This window comes from Bos indicus x Bos taurus, chromosome X (assembly GCF_003369695.1).
Source record: "Bos indicus x Bos taurus breed Angus x Brahman F1 hybrid chromosome X, Bos_hybrid_MaternalHap_v2.0, whole genome shotgun sequence".
Classification (NCBI taxonomy): Eukaryota; Metazoa; Chordata; class Mammalia; order Artiodactyla; family Bovidae; genus Bos; species Bos indicus x Bos taurus.
In genome coordinates, this window is record NC_040105.1 from 84425757 (window position 1) to 84452409 (window position 26653).

The following is a 26653-nucleotide window of genomic DNA, read 5'->3' on the forward strand; positions in this document are numbered from 1 at the left end:
TTTGTGGTTACCAGAGGCAGGGGGTGTGGAGGTGGGGAAATTGGATGAAGGTGGTCCAAAGATACAAACTTCCAGTTATAAGATAAACAAGTCCTGGGGATGTTATGTACAACATGACGACTGTAATTAACACCACTGTATGGCATATTTGACAACTGCTAAGAGAGTAGATCCTAAAAAGTTCTCATCACAAGGATAAAACCTTTTTTTCCTTTTTTGTATCTATATGAGATGATAGATGTTCACTGAACTTACTGTGGTAACCACTTCACAATATATGTAAGTCACATCACTATGCTGTACTCCTTAAACTTATGCAGTGCTTTATGCCAATTACATCTCAGTAAAATTGAAAGGAAAAGTAATAAATTCTGCAGAGAATGTTAAATAAACATGATCAACACATACACCCCTGCCAAAGAAAGACCAAAGAGTGCCAAGCCTGAGTAAGCACCAAATATCCATTTTCTCCCTGGCCCCATCCCCACCCATTCATTAGTTGAAAGGGCATCTCTTTGACTGAATAATGCACACATTAAGAAACCCTGGGGATATATGTATACATATAGCTGATTCACTTTGCTATACAGAAGAAACTAATAAAACATTGTAAAGCAACTATACTCCAATAAGAAAAAAGCCTGGGGAGACTGCTGCATGAGTGCTCAGTCACTTCAGTCGTGTCCAACCCTTTGCAACCTCATGGACCATAGCCCACCAGGCTCCTCTGTCTATGGGATTCTCCAGGCAAGAATACTGGAGTGGTTTGCCATGACCTCCTCCAGGAGATCTTCCCAACCCAGGGATTGAGTATGCATCTCCTGTGTCTCCTGCATTAGCATGCAGGCTCTTTACCACTAGCACCACGTGGGAAGCCCATATCAGTTATTAATTCTGACTTTTCCCCTCCTTCCTTCCCATGTCTTCTCTCCATAGTAGCTGGATAAGTCAGTTTTTTTTTCATATTGTTGAGCAGCAAGATAGCATTATCTTTGGAGGTGCACAAATTATACCTACTACCCACTGTCCCATCGACAGAGGGACAAAAGGCAGTGGCCATGGGAAGTCAGGGACATGTAGGAAGGTGGGAGAGCTGCTGTTCTGCTGCTTTGGCTTGCTGAATACACCTGGATAAGCAAGCAGAATCCAAAAATTAGTGTTTCTGAAAAGATGTTCAAGAATCACTTGTGTCAAAACCACCCAAAGAAGCTTGTGAAACAATGAAGATTCTAGAAGTGCCCCCCTCCCATCCCCACAGTTCAGTTCAGTCACTCAGTCATGTCTGACTCTGCGACCCCATGGACTGCAGCACGCCAGGCTTTCCTGTCCATCACCAACTCCCAGAGCTTGCCCAAACTCATGTCCATTGAGTTGGTGATGCCATCAAACCATCTCATCCTCTGTCATCCCTTTCTCCTCCTGTCTTCAATCTTTCCCAGCATCAGGGTCTTTTCCAATGAGTCAGTTCTTTGCATCAGACGGCCGAAGTATTGGAGTTTCAGCTTCAGCATTAGTCCTTCCAAAGAAATCCCAGGGCTGATCTCCTTCAGAATGGACTGGTTGGATCTCCTTGCAGTCCAAGGGACTCTCAAGAGTCTTCTCCAGCACCACAGTTCAAAAGCATCAATTCTTCTGCGCTCAGCTTTCTTTATAGTCCAACTCTCACATCCATACGTGACTACTGAAAAAAAACATAGCTTTTACTAGACAAACCTTTGTTGGCAAACTAATGTCTCTGCTTTTTAATATACTGTCTAGGTTTGTCATAGCTTTTCTTCCAAGGAGTACGAGTCTTTTAATTTCATGGCTGCAGCCACTATCTGCAGTGATTTTGGAGCCCCCCAAAATAAAGTCTCTATCCATTTTTTCAAGTCTGAAGTGAGACCCAGGCATATGCATTATGACACACCAGGCAAGTCTAATAAGGCCTTGACGTTTGAGAACCTCTGATGTAAACAAATCTTAAGTAGTTCCCTGGACATCATTGGCCATGCTCAACCTCTCTACTCTTCCTGATTTTTCTTAATGTTGCCTCTTTCTGGAAAGTTCTTAACCTCCATCTCTGCATGGAGAAATCCTGCCAATCTCTCAAGGCCCAGCTCAAATACAAGCTCTTTGTTCGCTCCTTCCCTGCTTCCTGGTCCCCAGCTGCACACAGCTGGGGATTGCTCGTGAAGCAACAAGACAGGGGACTGGTTGGTATCAGTAATGGAATGTGAGGGGAGTTGGGAGCATGAGGATGAGAGAGATGGATGGAGTTAGTGCCTGGGTTGTGAGCTTTGCCCTGGTGTTTAGCACTGAAATTTGTGTACTCAAGCTTTGGTTGTTTCAGGGACTGGAAACTTGCATAACCAGTAAAAAAGTAACACTCATGAAGTCCTTGAGAGGTCAGAGCAGCAGTTTCCCCCACCTAGCAACATAATCCAGAGAAGGCACTGGCACCCCACTCCAGTACTCTTGCCTGGAAAATCCCATGGATGGAGAAGCCTGGTAGGCTGCAGTCCATGAGGTCTCTAAGAGTCAGACACAACTAAGCGATTTCACTTTCACTTTTCACTTTCATGCATTGGAGAAGGAAATGGCAACCCACTCCAGTGTTCTTGCCTGGAGAATCCCAGGGACGGGAGAGCCTGGTGGGCTGCCGTCTATGGGGTTGCACAGAGTTGGACATGACTGAAGCAACTTAGCAGCAGCAGCAACATAATTGTTGGAGGAATTAGTGGCCGTTTAATCCCTGGGAATGGAAGTGGGTGAGGGGGCAGACCTAATGGCTGCTCAATGGACAACTGCCAGGTGTTCAGTGGGAAGGAAGACCTGTTTGTAACACCCATTGAGGGGGCTCTTGCAGTCTGGGGATATTGGGGGGCATCAGTACTAGGGTACAGGGAGTGCTGGAGGCAATGGATGGGTAAGGAGCAGAAGTGGAGGGGAGAGCTCTCTGTTTGGCCTCGATGTTTTGCACCTGAGTTTGTGTGCTTGGCTTGAAGTTACCATAAAGGCTCTAAACTACACAAACCAGCATCAAAGTCATTCCTGGCAGGCCTCAAAATGATTAAAATTGGCTCCCCTCTAGACCATTGCACATGCACACAAAGTTGGAGGTAGTGCCTGGCGGAGGATGGTGATACTCACTGAGGGCTACTTTCTCTACTTCAGTGCCTCCGAGAGATTGTGGCAGGTATGGCCCCTTCCATATTTTGAAGATTCCTGTGTATTTTTTAAATGAATGAAGACTAAAATGGAGTTACAAAAATGATGACATATTTCAAATGCTTACATTCTTTAAAAATTGCCCTAAGGCAAACCCACAATACAATGTATGATGTCTGCTGAGGTCCAGAAATCTGCATTTTTAACAAATGCCCCATATGATTCTGATGCACACCAACATTTGAGAAGTATGCTCTGAATTTTACCAGAAGAAAGCAGTCTAAAGTGAGGAAGACTTCCCTTGAAATGCCAGGGAAATGAATTGTCCCACCTTGACAATTGTGCATTTCATGGCAATTTGTATTGCCATGGGGCCCAAGACTCCTGGAAGTAGTTGTTCTCCTTAAAGGCTTTGATTAGTTCTGCTCTGCGATGTCTGTGCCTGCCACTCTCCCTTTGCATTATGTTGTAAAGCTTTCCAGTCTTCTAGGGCAAGATGGTTACTGGCAGGAGAGCTGAGAGGGTGCCTAAGAATTTATCAAAAACTGGTAAGAAATCGGTTTTGTAGTTTGATTGCAAGAAAAATAACCTTGTGCTTAGATTTGTTGAGAAATGTGAAAATGAACAGACACATTCCTTTGACATAGCTGCGGCCATGTGTTCCAAATCTGAGCAAGTCAACAATGTTTGAGAGTATGATCTATATTACACTGGCAGTGAGAAAGGAGCTAAGCAGAAGTCCTCACCTGGTTGCTCTATAGAAGCTGATGATATCAAAGACAATGAAAGCCAGACACATGATTAGAACACATGTGTAAGGATGTGTATCACTACAATCACATTATGGTAGCACAAAAGTCCTGAAAATTTTGGAAATTTGGAAGAGGAAGGACCACAGCCTATGATTGTGTAGGTTTTTGTCTTATACAAAAGCACCCAGCAAGGGGATGATCTTGGAGAATATTGAAAAGTCATAGTTGGGTAGAGACAGTATGGCAAAGTATGGGAAAGGGTATCATCACCAAACATTGAACAATTTAAAAAGTCTGTCTGATTTGTCTATCACCTAAGGTAAAAGGCCAGCTTATATAAGGTGAATGAAAATCTCTTGGGCATCATACATTTAGAGAGATTTAGACAAATATGACTACAAAGACCATGTCTGTCATCAGGCAATTCAAAGCAGATCAAGGGTTGAAAATAAATTTCCACATGCCAAATTATAATGTTGTCCATATTGTTCACTGCTAAAATCCCAGTTCCTCACAACTAGCAGGCAGTCAATATATACTGGTTGAATGAATGAATATCTGGATGAATAAGTACCTTACTCATTACTTTACAGCTCACACTGTATAACCAATCCTCCCAGGTGGTCTGCTATGTCCCAGTCTTCATGATTCAGGTGCTACCTCTGTATTCTAATTGTGTTCAGTGTGGTATTCACACCACCATTAGAGGACAGTCATCTTGCTATACCCAGCATCCATCAGAATATCTGGAATATAGTAGTTGTTCAAGAAAAGAATAGAAAAAAATGAATGATGGGAATGTAAATTGGTACAGCCACTATGGAAACTGGAAACTATGGAAACCAGAAACTAAAAAGAGAGCTACCATATGACCCTGCAATCCCACTCCTGGGCATATATTGGAAACAATGAAAGCTCTAATTTGAAAAGATACATGCACCCCAATGTTCACTGAAGCACTATTTACAATAGCCAAGACATGGGAGCAACCTAAATGTCCATTGACAGAGGAGTGGATAAAGAAGATGTGGTATATACATATAATGGAATATTACTCAGTTGTAAAAAAAGAATGAAATAATGTCATTGGCAGCAACATGGATGGACTTAGAGATTATCATATTAAGTGAAGTAAGCCACAAAAAGACAAATATTATATATAATTTATATGTGGAATCTAAAAATAGTGCAAATGGACTTATTTACAAAACAGAAACAGACTCATGGACATAGAAAACAAACATGCTTACCAAAGGGGATGGGAGGGGAGCGGTAAATTAGGAGTATGGGGTTAACATATACAAACTACTATATAAAAAATAGATTACAAGGACCTACTGTATAGTTCAGGGAACTATACTCAATATCTGGTAAGAAACTATAGTGGAAAATATATATATTCTTATGTATGTATACATATATATTATATATACACATAACCAAATCACTTTGCTGTATACCCAAAAATAATATTGTAAATCAATAATACTTTATTTTTTGTGTAAATCAATAATACTTTAATAAAAATAAAACATTAATTTAAAAAATGAATGAATAGGTATACAATGAATTTATATGTGATAAATGAGTGGGAAAAGACCAATGAGAGGACAATTTGCAATAACTTCTCTGCCAAATTATTACATAGTAAATCCCAATGTGAGGTCACCTGAGCACAAGGGCAATGGAATGGTATCAACTGGGGTCCTTGAGATGTTTTTAAAATATTTAGGAAAAAAAATAAAATATTTAGAAAAAATTATATCCTCACCTGATTGGAGTAGGTACAATGAGTGGGCACCAGAAAGATTCTTAAGCTAAAATAAAAATGCCTGTGGTTTACAACTCAGCCCATTGCTTGTTTCTATTCTTTGTTGAAATCATTAGATATTTAGAAAACTATTTTTTAAAAGACATAACTGCTTTTGGTTAAAACACATACAAACAAAAAGCTAGCCCACAAAGGGATTTTAAAAAATTAAAAGTAGTAAAGCCATTGCCTAGATACCAGGACATTCATCTCAATTTATTAGAAAATAGCCAAATACCTATAGGAGCTATATCATCATTCTCCCTTTTCAAATGTGTCTAGAGATGACAAGAACCTAGAGACCCTGTGTTTAAAAATGTGACTCACTTCATTTTACAAAGAGCTTATTGAATACCTGCTGTATTTTAAGAGCTACAGAAATATTCCACAGATAAAAGACTGCCTATTCTGGGCTATCAAAGGGTAAAATGAAAATTCAAAGTTTGTTTCTGGTATTAGAGGCTCAGAAATGTGGAATAAGGAATGAATACTTATATAGTTTTTACTACATACCAGGCAGTAGCCTAGGCATTTCATACTGACTTCTGCAGCAACTGGGCTTCCCTTGTGGCTCAGCTGGTAAAGAATCTGCCTGCAATACGGGAGACCTGGGTTTGATTCCTGGGTTGGGAAGATCCCCTGGAGAAGGGAAAGGCTACCCACTCCAGTATTCTGGCCTGGAGAATTCCATGGACTCTATAGTCCATGGGGCTGTAAAGAGTTGGACATGACTGGGTGACTTTCACTTCACTTTTTCTACAGTAATTCAATGTGGTAGGGACTTTTACCCTACAGATTATAGTCATTCAGTTTCTCAATTTCTGGGAAGTAATACTGTGGCAGCTTCTGAGATGTCCCCCCAATGATACCCACTTCCTGTTATTTGAGTCCATATTCAACTTTTTTGCTTGAGTATGAGATGGACCTATGGACTCTTAACAAATAGATTATGGCAAAAGTGATGTCATTTCAGAGATTAAGTTATTAAAAAAAACCATGGCCTTTCTCTCACACACCCTCTGGGGGAAGCCTGCTGTCATTTTATAAGCTGGTATGGAGAGGCCCACTCTGGAAAGAACTGAGAGAGATCTCTGGCCAATAGCCAGCAAAAGACTAAGGTTTTCAGTCCAGCATCCCACAAGGAACCGAATCCTGTCAACAACCATACAACCAGCTTGAAAGAAAATGCCCCTCAGTTCAGGCTTCAGTCGAGACCCCATCTCCAGCCAACAACTGGATTATACCATTGTACGGGATCTTGAGCCAGAGGCAAACAACTTGCCACACCCAGATTCCTGACCCACAGAAACTTTACAATAATAAATATTTGTTGTTTTAAGCCACTAAATTTGGAGACTTTACTAAGACTTATCAAATAATTATTAAATGTACCAGTTACTGTGTTACATAGAGGCACTTTGCTTAACTCAATTATAATAAACAAAGTTCTTGAAATGGAAAATAGAAATGTTATTAACTTTAATACAGCTTAACCATTCTTGGAGAAGGCACTGGCAACCCACTCCAGTACTCTTGCCTGGAAAATCCCATGGACGGAGGAGCCTGGTAGGCTGCAGTCCATGGGGTCGCTAAGAGTCGGACACAACTGAGCGACTTCACTTTCACTTTTCACTTTCATGCATTGGAGAAGGAAATGGCAACCCACTCCAGTGTTCTTGCCTGGAGAATCCCAGGGACGGGAGAGCCTGGTAGGCTACTGTCTATGGGATCACACAGAGTTGGACATGACTGAAGCGACTTAGCAGCAGCAGCAGCACCCGTTTCTTTATGAAATGCTTTCTTCTCATATGTTTTACATATAATTTTACCAAAATTTTCGAGCTTCAGATTCAGCAATTCATTGAAAAAAAATCTGTCAGAGAGCCTAACTAGCAAAGCCAGTCTCATTTCCAAATCAATTTGCTAAATCATATTTCTTTTGTCTCAAAAAGGATGACTTCATTTTTCAACTCAATAAATATATCAATACTTAACCCTGTGATGATCATTTTACTTGTAAATCCTAATACCAGAATAGACAAATTAAAAGATAGATAGCTTGAGCATGCAGGATTGTTATAAGTTTGTTATCTGGATGAAATAAAGTGAGTTCAATAATTTTTTTAGCACTTTTTGTTTTGCTTTTACAGAACTCTGAGTGAATTTTTTTTGTCTTTAATAATAGTTGGGGAATGGAGAGTTGAGGTGGTTAAAATTGTCATCATTTATTCCATCCACTATGCTGCTGTGCTGTGCTTAGTCGCTCAACTGTGTCTGACTCCTTGTGACTCCATGGACTGTAACCCAGCAGGCTCCTCTGTCCATGGGGATTCTCCAGGCAAGAGTACTGGTGTGGGTAGCCTATATCCCTTCTCCAGGGGATCTTCCCGACTCAGGAATTGAACCGGGGTCTCCTGCATTGCAGGCAGATTCCTTACCAGCTGAGCTACCAGGGAAGCCCTGCCATCCACTATAAATTATCTCAAAACCCCAGAATCAGACTGTTTCTCATGCCAAATTTTATCCTTAATTCTTAAATAAGCAAAAATATATGAATCAACATTTCTCCAAATAAGATATACAGATTGCTGATGAGCACATGATAACATGCTCAACATCACTCAGCATTAAGACAACATAAATCAAAACCAGAATGAGATACCACTTCACACCCACTAGCATGTCTATGATAAAAAAAAACACGGACTGTGGCGAGCTTTGGTGAGGATGTAGAAAAATCAGAACTCATACATTGATAGTGGGAATGTAAAATGGTATAACCACTTTAATAAATAGTATGACAATTTCTCATAAAGTTAAACATAGAGTTACTGTATAACTGAACAATTCCATTCCTAGGTATGTCCCCAAGAGAATTAAAAAAAAATATATCTACACAAAGACTTGGACATAAATATTCACAGTAACATAATTCATTAATATTAACAGCAAAGTGGAAACAACTCAAACAACCATCAGCTGATGAAGAAATACACAAAGACATAGTATGTCCATACAATGAAATGTAGTATTATTCAGCCACAGGAAGGAATGAAGTATTGATAGTTGCTACAACATGTATGGGGGGTTTCCCAGGTGGCATAGTGGTAAAGAATCCACCTGCCAATGCAGGAGATGCAAGAGACATGGGTTTTATCTCTAGGTCAGGAAGATCCCCTGGAGGACAGAATGCCAACCCACTCCAGTATTCTTGTCTGGAAAATCCCATGAACAGAGGAGTCTGGTGGGCTACAGTCCATGGAGTCACAAAGAGTCAGACATAACTGAGCAACTGAGCACACACAACATGGGTGAACCTTGAAAACATGCTAAGTGAAAGAATATACACACAAAGGACTAATATTATATAATCCATTGGTATGAAATGTTCAAAATAGATAAATCCATGGAAACTAATGTAGATTATGGGCTGATAGGGGCTTTGGGGAGGGGACCAAGTGCTGGGAATTGACTGCTAATGGATACAGGGGATTTTCAGGAGTGATGAAAATCTTCTAGAATAGATAGTGGTGATGGTTGCTCAACTCTGTAAATCTATTAAAAACTACTGAATTGTACAGTTTAAAAGATGAGGAGAGCAGCATTGCTATCTGTGAAATCTAAGAAATCACTGCCTAACATAAAGTCATGAAAATTATTCCTATGTTTTCTTCTCAGTTTATTTTTTGGTAACAGCTTCATTGAGATAATCCAGATACCATAAAAATCATTTTTGCAAGTGTACAATTCACATTGCCTAAGGGTACAAACTTGCAACTAGTAGCAAGTCCTGGAGATATAATGCACAATATAGTGACTAGGGACAATAATATCATACTGTAATCATCAAAATTGCTAAGACACTAGATCTTAATTATTCCAGCCACCAAAAAACAATAATTATGTAATGCAATAGAGCTACAATGGCAATCATATCACCATGTATAAGTGTATCAAATTAACAATGTTGTACACCTTAATGTTATATGTCAAATATATTTACATTTTTTTAAAAGATTAGAACAGCAAAAGCATGTATATCAAAAGAAAAAACACACAAATTGGGCTACATGAAAACAAAATATATGCAATTACCATAGAAATAAATTATAATAGCTATCAAAATATTTTTCAAACATGGTAATATATGTGCTTCTTTATTAACTCATGAAATAAAATTTAGCAGTGGGTTTAACAAGTACCTTAAGTTTAATCTAGGGTTTTGTTTCCCTTTTGAACTGGTTGCTCACTTAACCCAAAGCCATTTATTCCCTCCTAGAGAACATAGAAGTATCTCTGATTTATCCATTAAGAGCTGGTTTGCAGTGTTCAGATACAGACAATGGGCATCTCATAAATCAACAGAATCCTCTATCCTCTACTTCAGTAGTTCTGAACCATTTAGGGGAGGGCATACTTCTTTGAGAATATGATGAAAGCTCAGAAAAATTTAAAAACCCCAATATTTTATATACAATTTTAATAGATTCACTGAGTCCATTACCTTCATTCATAGAACAAGGTTTACAAATCTCTATTCTGCTTGATGTCATTTTTGATCTGCTAATCCTTTAATATCATAGCTAAGCACTACTACCTTGGAGAGCAAAGTGAAAACCTTCATGGAATATCTAAAAGACCAAGGAGCAATTCTAGTTATCACTGACAGACTGAATGTTCACTCAAAAACCACCCTAAGACAAACAGTGTAAGACATAGGTCTCCTTTTAAAGATTTCATGTGCTAATAAAAAAGACTTTTCTCTCCTTTACACTGTACACTTTTGACAATGGAGACTATATTGTATAACCATCTTATTTGGCATTAAGTTAAAAGTTTGTGGATATAAGTCACAAGTTAATGTGGCCTCTGAAACAAAGCTCTTACCACTGTATATATATATGATAGGGCCCAAGGACATTTTAAAAGATATTTGGAAGTAAATTGCCAATATCACATTTCACTGCAAATACTGTCATATATATTTAACTATATTATCACAATACCATACCTCACTCGAGAAATATAACACAGATACACTATAATTACTAATTTGGGGGCCCATATTTAAATTTCCCTTATTGTCTCAAACATGTCATTTACAGATGATAAACTACAAGAACATTGAAGATGTGTCACTATGCAAACACAGAGCCACAAGGAAAATGTAATAAACTTATTGATTCAAGGCAGTTAATGAAATCCCTGTGCAATCATTATCTAATTACTAGGCTAAATGAACAGAGACTTCAATGACTGCCCATGACAAAGAATACAGATTTTACAGAATCAGTCAAGGAAAGTCATGTAAAACAATAAAAACGAAAGAAGGGGATCAGATTTCCAGAGTTATCATATTAAATTGCTTAAAATGTCTAGTTTCAGAAAAATTTACAAAACATACACACACACACACACACACACACACACACACACACACAGAAGGTATGGTTTATACACAGGAAAAAAGATGTCATAGAAATTGTCCTTGAGGAAGCCCAAATGTTGGTTTCATTAAAGACTGAACTAGCTATTTTAAATATCTTCAAATAACTAAAGGAAACCATCTAAATAATTAAAGAAAAGTTATGAAAACAGTGTCTCATCAAATAGAGAATATTAATAAAGTGATAGAAATTGTTTTCACAAGGATCAGATTGAATTTCTGGATTTGAAAAGTGTTGTAGCAGAATTAAAAATTCACTAGATGGGCTCAACAGCAGATTTCAGCTGGCAGGAAGAATTAGCAAATTTGAAGATAATTCAATTACCATTGTCTAGGAGAAGGCAATGGCACCCCACTCCAGTACTCTTGCCTGGAAAATCCCATGGACAGAGGAGCCTGGAAGGCTGCAGTCAATGGGGTCACTGAGGGTCGGACACGACTGAGCGACTTCACTTTCACTTTTCACTTTCATGCATTGGAGAAGGAAATGGCAACCCATTCCAGTGTCCTTGCCTGAAGAATCCCAGGGACAGGGGAGCCTGGTGGGCTGCCGTCTATGGGGTCGCAGAGAGTCAGACACGACTAAAGTGACTTAGCAGCAGCAGCAGACTGACGATCAGAAAGTAAAACAGAATGAATAAAAACAGATCTTCAGAGAATTTAATGGTGAGACACATGTGTATGGCCAACATAATGGGAGTCCCAGAAAAAGAAGAGAGAAAATAAAAAAAGAACTGGAAGGATATTTAAAGAAATAATGATTAAATACTTCTCAAAAATAGTTACACATCCACAAACTCAAATATTTCCTAGTAAGATAAACACACATAAAAAGCCTTGTCTTAGTCAAACTCTCAAAGACCAAGAAAAAAATCTTGAAAGGAGGAAAAGATAGCTGATTTCCATCCAAAACAATGGGATCTAGAAGTCAGCACAATGACATATATAAAATGGTTAAAGCAAAAGACTGCCAACCAAGAATTCTATATTCAGCAAATATATCCTTAAATGAAGGAAAAATAAAGACATTTCTCAAGTACACAAGGACTGAGAGAATTAATGGCCAGAAGGCACATCCTATAAGAAATGCTAAAGAGAATTCTTCAGGCTGAAATGAAAGAACACTAGACAATACAAAAAAAAAAAAAAAAAAAAACCACAAAGAAGTAAAGAGCACCAAAAAATGGTAATTAAAGGTAATTGCATAGATAAATACAATACAAATCTTATTGGTGGGGGGGACTTTTTTCCTAGCTACTTTGAAAGATAACTGCATAATTCAAAAGAACAAAAAAGACATGCAACATACAGAAAATGGAAAAATGGCAGATGTAAATACTACTTTATCAGTAATTACTATAAATGTAACTAGATTAAGAAAACCAGTTAGTAGGCAAAGATTGCCAGACTTTTAAGAAACACACATGATCCAACTATATTCTGTCTAGAAGTGATACACTTTAGATTCAAAGATACAAGTAGATTGTAAGTAAAAGATGAAAGCTTTTTTGGCCGCACCATGTGGCATGTGGGATCTTAATTCCTTGACCATGCTACCTGCATTGGACTGCAGTCTTAGCCACTGCCCACCAGGGAAGCCCAACTGTAAGTAAAAGACTGGGAAAAGATAGATGGTGCAAACAGTAACCAAAAGAGAGCTAGCTAAGTGGCTATACTAATTATCAGACAAAAGAGAATTTAAGATAAAATTTGTTATTAGAGAAAATAAAGGACATTTTTTATGATTAAGGAATGTATTTATCATGAAGATTTAACAATTATAAATGCATTTCCACCTATCTACAGAGCTGAAGAATATATGAAGCAAAAACTGACAGAACTGAAGGGAGAAATAGAAATTCAATAATAACCATTGGAGCATTTATTACCCCACTTTCAGTAACAAACAGAAGTAGACAAATGATCAAAAAGGAAATAGAATACTTGAACAATGCTATAAACCAACTAGACCTAATGGACATCTATCTATACAACATACCATACAACAATAGCAGAATATATGTTCTTCTGAACTGCACATGGAACATTCTCCAGGACAGATTATATGTTAGTCCATAAAATGTCTACTTTTTTAAAGGACTGAAATAATAAAAAAATATGTTCTGCAAACATTAGATATCAGTAACATAATAAAATTTGGGATATTCACATATCAATGGATAGTAGAGAAGATACTGCAAAATAACTACTGGTTCAAAGAGGAAATCACAAAGGAAATTAGAAGATACTTTGAGATGAGTTAAAGGGAGAGTACGGTATATCCTAAATATCCCCAGAAAGAAATCTATAATTTTTAAAAGCTTATATTAAAAAGTAAATAATATTTCAAATCAATAACTTAAATTTCCACCTTTATGAAACTAGAAAAATACAGTAAACTAAACCCAAAGCAAGCGGAAAGAAAAAAACATAGCAAATTGTTTATTAGTAAAATATTTATAGATTTAGCCCTCCCATAACTTTGAGTTACAACTCATTTTGAGTTAATTTTTGTATACGGTGTGAAGTAAGGATCAAGATTCTTTATTTTTTCCTTCTGGAAGTCCAACTATTCCAAGGTAATTTGTTGAAAACATTATTCTTTCCAAGTTGAATTGCTTTGACACCTTTCTTAAAAGTCAACTGCATATATGCCTGTAATTATGCATATGCACACATTTATTTTTGGACTTTCTTATTTTGTTCCATTGATCTTCAATGCCAATTTGTTCTTTTACAAAATTAACTACATCTTTTAGTTACATCTTTTACATCTTTTGTATTTATATATAAACTTGAAAGCAGTTTGTCAGTTTCTTCAAAAATGCCAACTGAGATTTGACTGAAATTGTATTGAATCTATAATCAATTTGGAAAGAATTGCCTTCTTAACTATATCCAGTCTTTCAATTCATGAATATGCCATTTCTTTACATTTATTTAAGTCTTCTTTAATTTATGTCAGTAATCTTTCACAGTTTCCAATGTTAAAAAACACACATATTTTTGTCACATTTATTCTTAAGGATTTTATATTTTAAATGATACTTTTTAAAATTAATATTTTATTGTTCATTGCCAGTATATAGTTTATTCTATTTAATTCTATTCTATTTAATCAGTTTTATTACTGATTTGTATCTGGTTCTGTTTAATAGATTTTTCTTCATTATGTATCATATTTTCCTATTTCTTGGCATTTGTGATAAATTTGTATTGGATGTCAGACATTATGAATTTTACCTTGTAGGACGCTGGATATTTTTGTATTGTTTTAAATATTCTTGAGCTTTATTCTGGAAATAGTTTGATCTCTGAGGCTTGCTTTTAAGCCTTGTTAGGCAGGACTAAATACACCATTAGTCTAGGGAAGTTCTGTACAATAAAAATTTTATGCAAGTCACAAATATGTGCCACATAGGTTACATTTTATAGTAACCACATTAAAATATAGTGAAAAGAAATTGGTAAAATTAATTTTAATTATATATAAATACATTACATTTATAATGTATTCTATTGATACCCAAACCAGGAAAAAAGTACAGAAAATTAAAAAAAAAAAAACAACCTGTAGACCAATATCCTTTATGAACATAGACAGGGAAATCCTCAACAGAGCATTAACATATTTGAATCCAGCAATATATAAAAAGAACATACCATAACCACATAGAATTTACTCCAGAAATGAAAAGTAATTCATCATATTCATAGTCTAAAAAAGAAAAATCCTATGGTCATATCAATTTATATAACCAGAAAAGGTGTTTGATAGACTTCTACTCTGATGATTTTTTTTTAATGTCTTAGCAAAACTGGAATAGAATGCAATGTGCACAACCTGAACCACAAAACCTATAGCTAACTAAGTGGTGAAAGAAGACTTTCTAAGATCAGTAACAAGGTATATCTGCTTTAAATACTTCTATTCCACTTTGAACTAGAGATCCTAGGTAGTGCAATAAGGAAAAGCATTGAAGATGTACAGATTGGAAAAGAAGAAATAAAACTGTCTTGTGATTCTGTATAAAGTAAACCCTAAATAATCTATTTTTAAAATTTCATAGAATAAAAACATGAATTTAACAAGGCCACAAAATACAAAGTCAATACATAAAAATCAACCATATACTAGCAATGAACAATGGGAAACTGAAATTTTAAAAGACAGTACTATTGTAAACTGTTGTTAGTAAAATGAAATAGGCATAAGCTTTCATTTTAGGCAAAAGGTTAACAAAACATGTATAGATAGGACTTACACATTGAAAACTACAAAACATGGATGAAAGAAACAACATACGATGTTCATGGATTGGAAGACTCAGCAGAATATACTTTCACTCAGCGTAAGATTTTCAAGGTTCATCCATGTTGCAGTATATGTCAAAACTTCATTCCTTTTAAAGACTGGATAATAATGATAGTATACCACATTTTGTTTATCCTTTTATTTGTGGATGGACATTTAGGTTGTTTCTACTCTTTAGCTATTATGAAAAATGCTGCTGAACATTTGTGTACACGTTTTTGTGTAGAATGTGCTTTCGTTTCTCTTGGGTAAGTAGCTAGGAATGAAATTGCTGGATTGTATGTTAACTCTATGTTTAACTATTTGAGGAATTACCATATGGTTTTCCAAAGTAGCTGCACCATTTCACGTTGCCACCAGCAGTGTGTGAGGGGTGCAAATTCTCCAGATTCTAACCTACACTAGCTATTCTTTTATGAAAAATTGTTGTAGCTACCCTAGTGGGTTTAAAGTCATATCTCATTGCGGTTTCAATTTGAATACTCCTAATGACCAACAATGTTGGTCATTTGTGTCTTTCTGCAAATGTCTATTCAAGTGCTTTCCTCTTTTTCAAATTGATTTGTCTTTTTATTATTGAATTGTTATCATTCTTTATATAGTCTGGGTACAATTCCCTTATCAGATACATGATATTTCATTCAGTCAGTTCAGTTCAGTCGCTCAGTCGTGTCCGACTCTTTGCGACCCCATGAATCGCAGCACGCCAGGCCTCCCTGTCCATCACCAACTCCCAGAGTTCACTCAGACTCACATCCATCGAGTCAGTGATGCTATCCAGCCATCTCATCCTCTGTCGTCCCCTTCTCCTCCTGCCCCCAATCCTTCCCAGCATCAGAGTCTTTTCCAATGAGTCACCTCTTCGCATGAGGTGGCCAAATTACTGGAGTTTCAGCTTTAGCATCATTCCTTCCAAAGAAATCCCAGGGCTGATCTCCTTCAGAATGGACTGGTTGGATCTCCTTGCAGTCCAAGGGACTCTCAAGAGTCTTCTCCAACACCACAGTTCAAAAGCATCAATTCTTCGGCGCTCAGCCTTCTTCACAATCCAACTCTCACACCCATACATGACCACAGGAAAAACCATAGCCTTGACTAGACGAACCTTTGTTGGCAAAGTAATGTCTCTGCTTTTGAATATGCCATCTAGGTTGGTCATAACTTTCCTTCCAAGGAGTAAGCGTCTTTTAATTTCATGGCTGCAGTCACCATCTGCAGTGATTTTGGAGCCCAGAAAAATAAAGTCTGACACTGTTTCCACTGTTTCCCCATCTATTTCCCATGAAGTGATGCAACTGGATGCCATGCTCTTCGTTTTCTGAACGTTAAGCTTTAAGCCAACTTTTTCACTCTCCACTTTCACTTTCATCAAGAGGCTTTTTAGTTCCTCTTCACTTTCTCCCATAAGGGTGGTGTCATCTGCATATCTGAGGTTATTGATATTTCTCCTGGCAATCTTGATTCCAGCTTGTGTTTCTTCCAGTAATGATATTTCATTACTTTAGCCTGTGGGTTTTCATTTTCTTTATGGTGTCCTTGACATACAGTTTTTAACTTTGACCCAGTCCAATTTACCTATTTTGTTCTCTTGTTCCTTAGCTTTTGGTGTCTTCTCTAAGAAACCATTGTTTTATCCAGGGTTATAAATATTTACTCCTTAATTTTCTTCTTAAAGATTTATACTTTTTATCTATTAAATTTAGTTCTGTGATTCATTTTAAGTTGAATGTTGTACGTGGTGTGAGGTAGGAATCCAACTTTATTCTTTTGAATGTGAATAGCGAGTAGTCCCAGTATGCACAACTGATTGACAAAGGTGCAAAAGCAATTCAATGGAAGAACAATAGCCTTTTCAGCAAATGGCAAATGAACACTGACAGGCAAAAACAAAACAAGAAAAAAAACCCTCAATGTAAACTTCACCCCTTAAGCAAAAATGAACTCAAAATTGATCATAGAACAAAACGTAAATGTTGCAACTAGAAAACATGTAGAGGAAAACACTAGAGCGTAAGGTCAGTGTAAATTGAATTTTTATAGCTACTGACATATTTCCCTCTGTAGAAGCAAGTAGAACTTTTAGAATGAGTCATGGGTGCATTTTATACTTTCCCATTCCCCATCTTTGAACTTGTCTTTCACAGGATCATGCTGATATTGAGTGGAAGTTTGCAAGGACGAAGCTCTGGATGAGTTACTTTGATGAAGGTGGCACCTTGCCACCTCCTTTCAACATTATCCCCAGCCCCAAGTCATTTCTATACCTTGGCAACTGGTTCAACAACACCTTCTGCCCTAAAAGAGACCCTGATGGTAGACGAAGAAGGCACAACTTGAGAAGCTTCACAGTAAGGCCTTTAAAAATTGTCTCTTTGTAAAAACAACTGTTTTCTCCTTTCTCTCCTTTGTGACATTCCCTATCTCGAACATCATAAAACTACTCCAACCTACAGATGCTTTGGGGGTTTGTCAAGCAGCAGCTCCTGTGTCATGTTCCAGTCCTAATATTTAGAAATATATTTGAGTGGATGGCCTGCTGGGACACTGCTGATATAAGCTCTCTGTCCATTTTCAATGACAGGAACGCCATGCTGACAGCCTGATACAGAACCAACATTACCAGGTAAAGCTTCTTTATATGAACTAAGCACAGTAGTTCTTGGTCAGTTGTCTGACCTTAGATAAGTCACTTACCGTCCCTGAGCCTCAGTTTCTTCATCTGTAAAATAGGGATGATAAAACTTAACTCAAAGTGTAGTTGTGAGAATTGAGTGGTGAGTACGTTTGTATTTGTGTGTGCATGTGTGTCCTGGCAGTGCCTGACGTATTGCATTAAGTGGTGGCTATCATCATCATTGTTACTAACACAAAGTTGAGTGACTATGTGTATACCATTCCCAGGAGGCTAAGTTAAAAGAGGCCATCCCTGTAAAGGAGAAGAACATACTGACTTTAATAAAAAATATCTTGACTATGTAATTATTGGACATCGAAATCAGCAGATTTTGTGACACTGAAGAATGACTTTCTCAACTTTATAAGAGGAAAAAAAACTCTCATCTTACTAGGAGGGTTAAAGTTTAATCCAGCCTGAAAGGAAAGGATACTGACTGTGACCATTCAAGGATTACTCTACTCTGATTATTCTATTAATGTGAATCATGTTTACCTTATGCCTGGGTAGAAAAATTTTCTTTTGGGTGAATTTGATCTCACTGGCCCACTCTGCCACCAAATTTATTTGGACACACAGTAATTCTTCATTTAGCCAGTGGAATTAACTGGGGATTTTGTAGAAAATGGTTGGATCCTGTGAGAATTTTCCAATGCAAAGACAGTCTAGGCATATTTTTTTCTTGTATATGTTCCTTATTGTATTAAGAGTCCAAGAAGGAAACTGAATGCCTTTTCATGTTTTTGTTTAAATTCCAGGAAGTTATCAGGAATTTAGTCAAAAGATATGTGGCAGCTATGATAAGAAATTCCAAAACAAATGAGGGACTAACAGAAGAAAATTTTAAGGTAATTTGGTCATAAAGTGGTTTAATTTCTCATTTCACATTTCTTAAGCATCATTTAATCTTCACAGTATTTGAAGTTTCTGGTGATGGAATTTCAACTGCCTATAATACAGTAAAATCAGTTACAGTTCTTCCAATAGATGAAGAGATTTTACCAATGTTTGTCACACCACCACAGTTATGAATAATAAAAATACACAGTCTTTTAATAGTCTGAGTGTTTCTCAGTGTGGGAATTGAATGCTTTAAATGATATGGCAAGGATGTGTGAGATTTAAAGGTCTTCTTTACTTAAAATATATAATAAAGACAAAAAAATCTATTATTAAAACTTAACATTTATGATATCCTACCATTACACATTTTTGCTTGTCACACTGGAATGCTATTGGCATCTAGTGAGTAGAGACCAGGGTTGTTGCTAAAAATCCTACAATGCACAGGACAGATCCCTTTAACAAAGAATTGCCACACTCAACATGTCAATTGGTTGGGAAACCCTATCCTAGAACACATATACATTTTCTAAGGAATACATGAAGGCTGTTATCCTAATCTAGACATAACTCACCAGTTGAGGGCCTGCTACGTGCCAAACACTCTGCCAGGTAGTTGGAGCACAGTGATGAGCAAGATATAAACAGCCCCTACTCTCTCATGGAGTGACACACAATAATAACACAGGGTGATGAATGACGGAGTATTCTAACAAGAGCAACACAAGGTACTGTGGAGACACAGAAATGAGGGGACACCCAGCTGGGACTTGGGGATTTGAGGTAGGCTTTTCAGAGGAAGCCATGTTCAAGCTGAGGTCTAAAGGAGGAGCTAGTTGGATAGAAGAGTGTTCCAGAGAGAACAGCACATGCAGAGACTCAGAGGCAAGAGAGAATATGTTCATACAGGTGGACAGTGGCGAGCCTGGGGAAAGAGTAGAAAGATATGAAACAGGAGAGATGAACACATACCAGGCCTTGAAAAACCTTGTAGTCTGTGGTATGGCATTTTTCCTTTTTCATAAGGTCAGTGACAAGTTACTAAAAAGTGTTAAGCAAAAGAATTAAATCATCAGATGTAAGCTTTTCAAAGATGGTTTTTAAAAGAGCAATCTAGTATCTAGGCAGCCAGTGAGAGATAGAAGACATTTCACAGGGACTTGGATAAACAGGGTCCCCTGTCCCAAAATGGGGCTTCCCAGGTGGCTCAATGGTAAAGAATTGGCCTGCAATGTAGGAGATGTGGGTTTGATCCCTGGGTTGGGAAGATCCTCTGGAGGAGGAAATGGCAACCAACTCCAGTATTCTTGCCTGGGAAATCCCATGGACAGAGGAACCTGGCCGGTTACAGGCCATGAGATCACAGAGTCAGATACAACTGAGCGACTGAGCACTAGTCTCATCACCTGACATTCCACTTCCCTAGTTTTATTCCTGAGTCCTAAAGCTTTTCCTCTTCTGTATCTTTCTCTATGCAGATGTCGATGAGAGCCAATACACTACTCTAATACTGTCATTGTTGGTTAACATTTCAGTCTGTTGGTGTACTCCTGATAGGGAGGTTCTGAAATCAACTTTACCAATTGCACATTTTTTCCCAATGGCCAGCCCTGCCCACAGATTTGTTACTATGTTTTTCTTGTGGTGGAATAATGTGAGATGTTTCTGGTAGTTCGTATACCTTGTGATTTGCTATGAGACAAAAACCTGGAACATTCCGAAGCTTCTTAACATAACATGTCTTCTCTCTTGCCCTAGGAATTAAAGCAGGATATCTCCAGCTTTCGATATGAAGTGCTTGACCTCTTGGGAAACAGGAAGCACCAAAGGAGAAGCTTTTCCACTAGCAGCACTGAACTCTCTCAGAGGGATGATACCAATGATGGCAGTGGTGGGGCTCGGGCCAAATCCAAGAGTGTCTCTTTCAATGTAGGCTGCAAGAAAAAAGCCTGCCATGGGCCACCTCTCATCAGGACTATGCCAAGAGTCGGTGGTGCCCAAGGCAAGTCAAAAGCTGAGTCATCAAGCAAACGATCCTTCATGGGTCCCTCTCTCAAGAAACTGGGTCTCCTATTCTCCAAGTTTAATGGTCATATGTCCGAACCCAGTTCAGAGCCGATGTACACAATCTCTGATGGAATTGTTCAGCCACACTATATGTGGCAGGACATCAGATATTCTCAGATGGAGAAAGGGAAAGCAGAGGCCTGTTCTCAAAGTGAAATTAACCTCAGTGAGGTAGAATTAGGTGAAGCCCGGGGCACTGCTCAGAGCACTGAATGCCCTCTAGCCTGTTCCAGCTCTCTTCACTGTGTATCCAGCATCTGTTCCTCAAATTCTAAACTTTTAGACTCCTCAGAGGATGTATTTGAAACGTGGGGAGAGGCTTGTGACCTGCTCATGCACAAATGGGGTGATGGACAGGAAGAACAAGTTACAACTCGGCTCTAAGTCAAGCCGTTATCACATGTCCTGGAACTCAGAAAATTTCTCATTTCTTTGCTCTCAGAGGTGACATAGAATATGATTCCCTCACTGCTCCCCCACTAGACAGGAGAGTGAAACTCCTATTGCTTTCACCATCTTTTATAGCTACATTCATTTTTTTGTTCTTGTTATTAGTATTACTATTATTTGCCTTTTTATACCTATAAAACACTAAGTCCATTTCATAACCAACTGAAGGGGTATTTGCCCCTAATCAGCAGAGATGCAGTCAGGTGCTTAACCCTTTGGCTTTGCTTTTCTTACCCTTGCTTCCTTGAAGCTCCAGGTGCCACTTCGCTACTGTCGCTGCCGCACAGATTCCTGACCTTCCTTGGGATCTCACACCATTTCCCCACAGGGCTGAGGGCTGTGCTCAGCAGTCCCCACCAGCTATCAGATGAGGCAAACTCACCTGCCTATGTTTGTTGCCCTTCAGTGCTCCACGCTGCCCATTCTGGTTCAATGAACAGCATCAAAGGGAGACTGAATAGACTCCAAAGAATTGTCAGCTTGTGGTTTCTAGGTATAACTGGCTTTCGTGTTTTTGTTTTTAAACACTACAACTTCTCCTTACTGTGGGGGCTGTTGAGTTTTTTGTTTCTTAAAGACTTGTGAGTTTCCTAATGTATGCCAGTGACTATTTACCCCCATAGTATATGTCATATCTAATAAGTTAGTGAATTCCTTTCCTGTGTTTGTGTATTTCAGTTAGCTTACTACATCTTAAAATTTGACAGTATCAAGATTAGTATTTAGGATGTGGACTCTTTTTAAAAACTTTTCCTGCACTCTAGCCAATAGTCACTACATCTCATACATTGGTAAGAAAAAATAATTAGCTGGCATATTTATAGGGTTCTATCTACTGTTGATAGTTTTAATCATTATTGCTATCAAAAGTATTTCTAAGATAAAAATCTGGATTTGAAAATATTTTATCAGAAAAATGACATCTTGCTGAGGTGTCAGAATCTGAAAACAATTTCATTTTAATTAATTGCTCTCTGATAAAACAAGAACAACAAAACAATTTTAGGTCTAGATAACTTGATTCAAGTTGCAGTTTTACTGCTCAGAGGAAACAGTGGAATTGCATGTGTAAACTGATGTTAAATATATAACATAACAACCCTAGTGAATTCATGGAACTACAAACATGATCCAAATTCTACTGTCTTTAAAGAAAACTGCATTATACACCAAAACAAATTATTTTCCACAGCTTAAGAGTACCTCATCAGAAAACATAGGTTAAGGTTATAAAATGAAGCCCATAATGTGTGTGGTCATAATGTTAGACCTGGTAACCAGTGACTGATTACCTGCTAAACAAGGGTGGTTCTTACCAACATTAGCACAAAGGTATCCCCAACTTACACTCTTAACACATGACCTAAAATAGCTCAAGGTCTGAGTCCTGGTGATTAAATTAACACATAGCTCAAAAACATAAGAAACTTAATTAGTTGTCACCCTGTTCTTGCAAAGGCCAACAGTAATAGGAAACCATCTAAATTTATGTGTATACTTTCTGGCAAAATTTAGTGAAATTCTCAGTGCAAATATGCCGCCAAAATGGTTTTTGACAGTGTAGTTTCTGTTATTTGAATTGATTCCCATTCCAGCCCTAGCTTCAGTGATTGACAAAATATTCTACAGGAAAAAGACACAAACTGGGGATAAAGGGGAAACAAGAGGAGGTATTGAAGAACAAAGCTCAGATCCAGGAAAAAGTGACCAAGAGAACAAGCTGCATCAAGGTCCATTTGGCAAGAGATTATCACAAAATAATTCCTTGATCATACCTGAAGCGATCATTTACTCAAACCTGCTTCTCTAAGTGGGACTATTCTAAGTGGCCCTGACATCAGTAACAGGTTACCTTCCAGAAGGAAGTTTTCTAAAGTTACATATTCAACTTTCCCAGTTTCCAAATTCACTTTGAATAATAAATAGCACCTAGGCTACATTTCTTTTCATATTGATGGCACCAGAAACCGATGGCCCTATTTCATCTCTCTTACAAATGCATGTACTTATGATAACCTAGGCTTGTTCCAGCAGTTACTTTATCAGTTTGTCAGAAAATAAGGATAGCCAGGGATAGAGCTATGGTCCAAAATACAGTCTTCTCTATGTGCCAAAGAGAGAATATGTATAAGTCATAATAGCAATCTCTACTACTGAAAGAAACCAGTGTCATATTTCATTCCTTTTCAGATCGTCTCAGGGTTATTGTCTTTATGACGTGAGCTTAAGATTTCACCAGCTATGCTCAGGCCTAGCTGTGTTGGGGATTGAAGCCAGTTAGCGGTTAAAGCTAATCAGTTATTGCCCTAACGTCTATGATGGTGACACCAACATTTTTAATAACTCTAATTCCAGTAGAAAGTAGGAAAGGAAAGAGACTTGTGTTAACTCTGTATCAGCTACTATCAAGAAAGACATTCCAAATCAAATGTTTAACTATGTTCTCTGACCCCAGAGAAGGTATAAGTCAACTTGAGAGTAAATTTATAAACATAAAAGTTAGAAGTAAAAGAACCTTAGTGGGGATCCACTCAATTCTTATTTTACAAATAGAAAGAAAAAATGAGGCTCAGAAAATGATAATGACTTGCTCAAGGTCAGAAAGCCAGTCAACAAAGCCAGCTCTTCTAGATCATAGAAACAAGACATTTACTATTAAGCATATATATACAAAGGAGATGTGGAAATGGATTGGCCACTGTACCTTTTTGTTCATTCGCCCAAAATGCCATGAACTCCATAATTTAAGACTGACATATTTATATGTAAAGTTAAAAATGTACTCCAAAGTCAGATATAATAATAAATGATTCAAGAATCACTTTTTGTCTAAATATACTATGGTTCACCTCCACAACAGGTGAACTTCTTATCATTTATGGACACCTATATTTGTTTGATTCCATCATAATTATATTAACATCTCCTTCATAATAACCCACTCCAGTACTCTTGCCTGGAAAATCCCATGGATGGAGGATCCTGTTAGGCTACAGTCCATGGGGTGGCAAAGAGTCGGACATGACTGAGCAACTTTACTTCACTTCATAATTAGTAAGGGTAAAATTGTTTACAAAGAAAATATCTGATGTATATTCAAAAATGGCCATTGTTGAAGTAGGTCCTCCACTTACAGCTTTAAATCCAGTGGAGTATAAAGAAAAAGGAATGATTCCAAATTCAAAGTCATTACTTTTGGAAGATGTCAAATTTTATAGGGATATAAATCTCCAAGTTATGCTCCTGTCCACTTATATAGGCATACTGGAAAATTTTCTGATTCTTTTTGCCTCTCATAGTCATTTTTCATTCCACTCTGACCTAATTTAGGGCATTTCAGCTAAGTTCAAAACATCTAAACATTTGTCTGCATTTGATTAAAGACACACACACACACACACACACACACACACACACACCAAACCACCGCGCCCCATGGCCTCTACCTTCTGAATGACTTAAAATGAGTTGATAGCTTAGCTAGGAAATATAAATAACCATTTGACATTCATATTGCCTTGTGCTGAGACTGAAGGGTTGTTTTAACTAACAGTTTAAGTGGCCCAGATCTTGGTTTGTTCAACCATTAGGAAAAAGTACTTGAAGTGAGTCAGGCATTCTTTCCTATTTAAAAAGTACCCAAGAAAAATTGATCATATTATTTTGGTAATCACATTTCAAAACAGTGTTAGTAAACAGATTGTTTGTATACACACAGCTAATATAAGCTGATGTAGTTATCTGAATCACTTAAATAACCTTCCCATATATACTTGTCAGCTCCCTTCAACCCCAAACCCTGTGGCTTTGCCTCAAATCTGTGTAGATTCTTTCTTTGACATGCTTTATCTAGATAACTGTTCCAAATACACAATTTGTTGGTGTAGAACTAGTCATTGGGAATCGAGTACCCCAATTCAGTGTGAGCATTACTTTAGTACAGAGAAATGCTATTTCTACTCTATTTCCAAAGACCCTTCCCATCGCTTTTTCCAACAGATGTGGGTCGTGGCTTGCACTTTTTGGGGATGTTTGTAAAAGTGAGAACCTTATCTGTGTGTGCATGTACACACACACACATGCAATGAAACTTAATAGCATTTGATTGCTCTGGCTTGGCCCTTCATCCCTTTTGGTAATTACTAAATCATTTTGAAGGGAGGGGGACAGGAATAGGCTCAATGGAAAGAAACTGCCTGAGATGTGATGAGGAATTGCTAAAATGAACCGCCAAGGCGGCATCCACTGTAGTACAGCTGTTCAAACAGCGCTCAGGACTTGGTGTTTCCAGTTTGAAGGAAAACCAAAGCTTGTCAGTCAGAAGAGAGAACTTACCTATAAAAAAACAAATATATATATTTTTTGTGAATTAAAGTCTGCATAATTCAGATTTACTGTATACTTGCGATATTACTATTCATATGTTGATATGTGGCCTAGGATTTTCATCTATATACTGCATGGTGGTCCAGAGAAGGGGCTGATAGGTGGTTTTGAGAGCTTTAAGAAATTGAATGTTTATTAAGAAATAAAGGAGTTAATTGCTGGAATGATACAGGCAGCTGGCCAGGGTGCTCTAGCATTTTTAAACTCTAGAGTGGATTTGTATCTTATACTTGTTAGTTTATTGGATCTGAGTTGTGGTCTTTTTCTAAAGATATACCATGAGTGTTTGTGGTACTTAAGAGACATGCACATATTAAGAATTATTAATGTTTAAATATAAAATCAAGTGGAATGCCCTTATGCCAAAAGCTCATCTGATGTGAAAACTGTGAAAGTTCTGTAGCAACTTCTCCTTATTATCCAAATGAAAGGCAATTTCCATAGTAACAAAAAGAGCCTGCAAATTTTTGTCATTGTAATCAACCTTCATCAGTCCATCACTATAGCACACATTTGCCCTAACCTCATCCCTCACCCTCAAAAAAAAAAAAAAAAAAAAAGCCTCCTGACAACTCCAAATGACTTGATAGAACCAAAACAAACTAAAAGAAGAAGAAAGGCCTGCAGTGTGAATGCCATTTTCAGCAATGTGCAGGGCATTTTTCTCTTTGACTTTGTCTATGAGCAAGTTCCAGAGCCACCTAACACCCCAGGAGCTGCACTTCAACACAGGCATACACACGAGACATCACCCTTGGAG

At 37.7% G+C, this 26653-nt stretch overlaps 1 protein-coding gene across 1 annotated transcript in view; it reads left to right on the plus strand.

Moving 5' to 3' along the window:
- TRPC5 (transient receptor potential cation channel subfamily C member 5) overlaps positions 1 to 26453 on the plus strand; it is a 352695-nt gene extending 326242 nt beyond the window's left edge. The window contains exons 8-11 of the mRNA XM_027534049.1: positions 17618 to 17821; positions 18055 to 18096; positions 18906 to 18995; positions 20749 to 26453. Coding sequence (XP_027389850.1) covers positions 17618 to 17821; positions 18055 to 18096; positions 18906 to 18995; positions 20749 to 21441 — 1029 coding nt within the window. The 3' untranslated portion in view covers positions 21442 to 26453. The remainder of the gene's footprint in view (positions 1 to 17617; positions 17822 to 18054; positions 18097 to 18905; positions 18996 to 20748) is intronic.
- Positions 26454 to 26653: the final 200 nt, after the last annotated feature.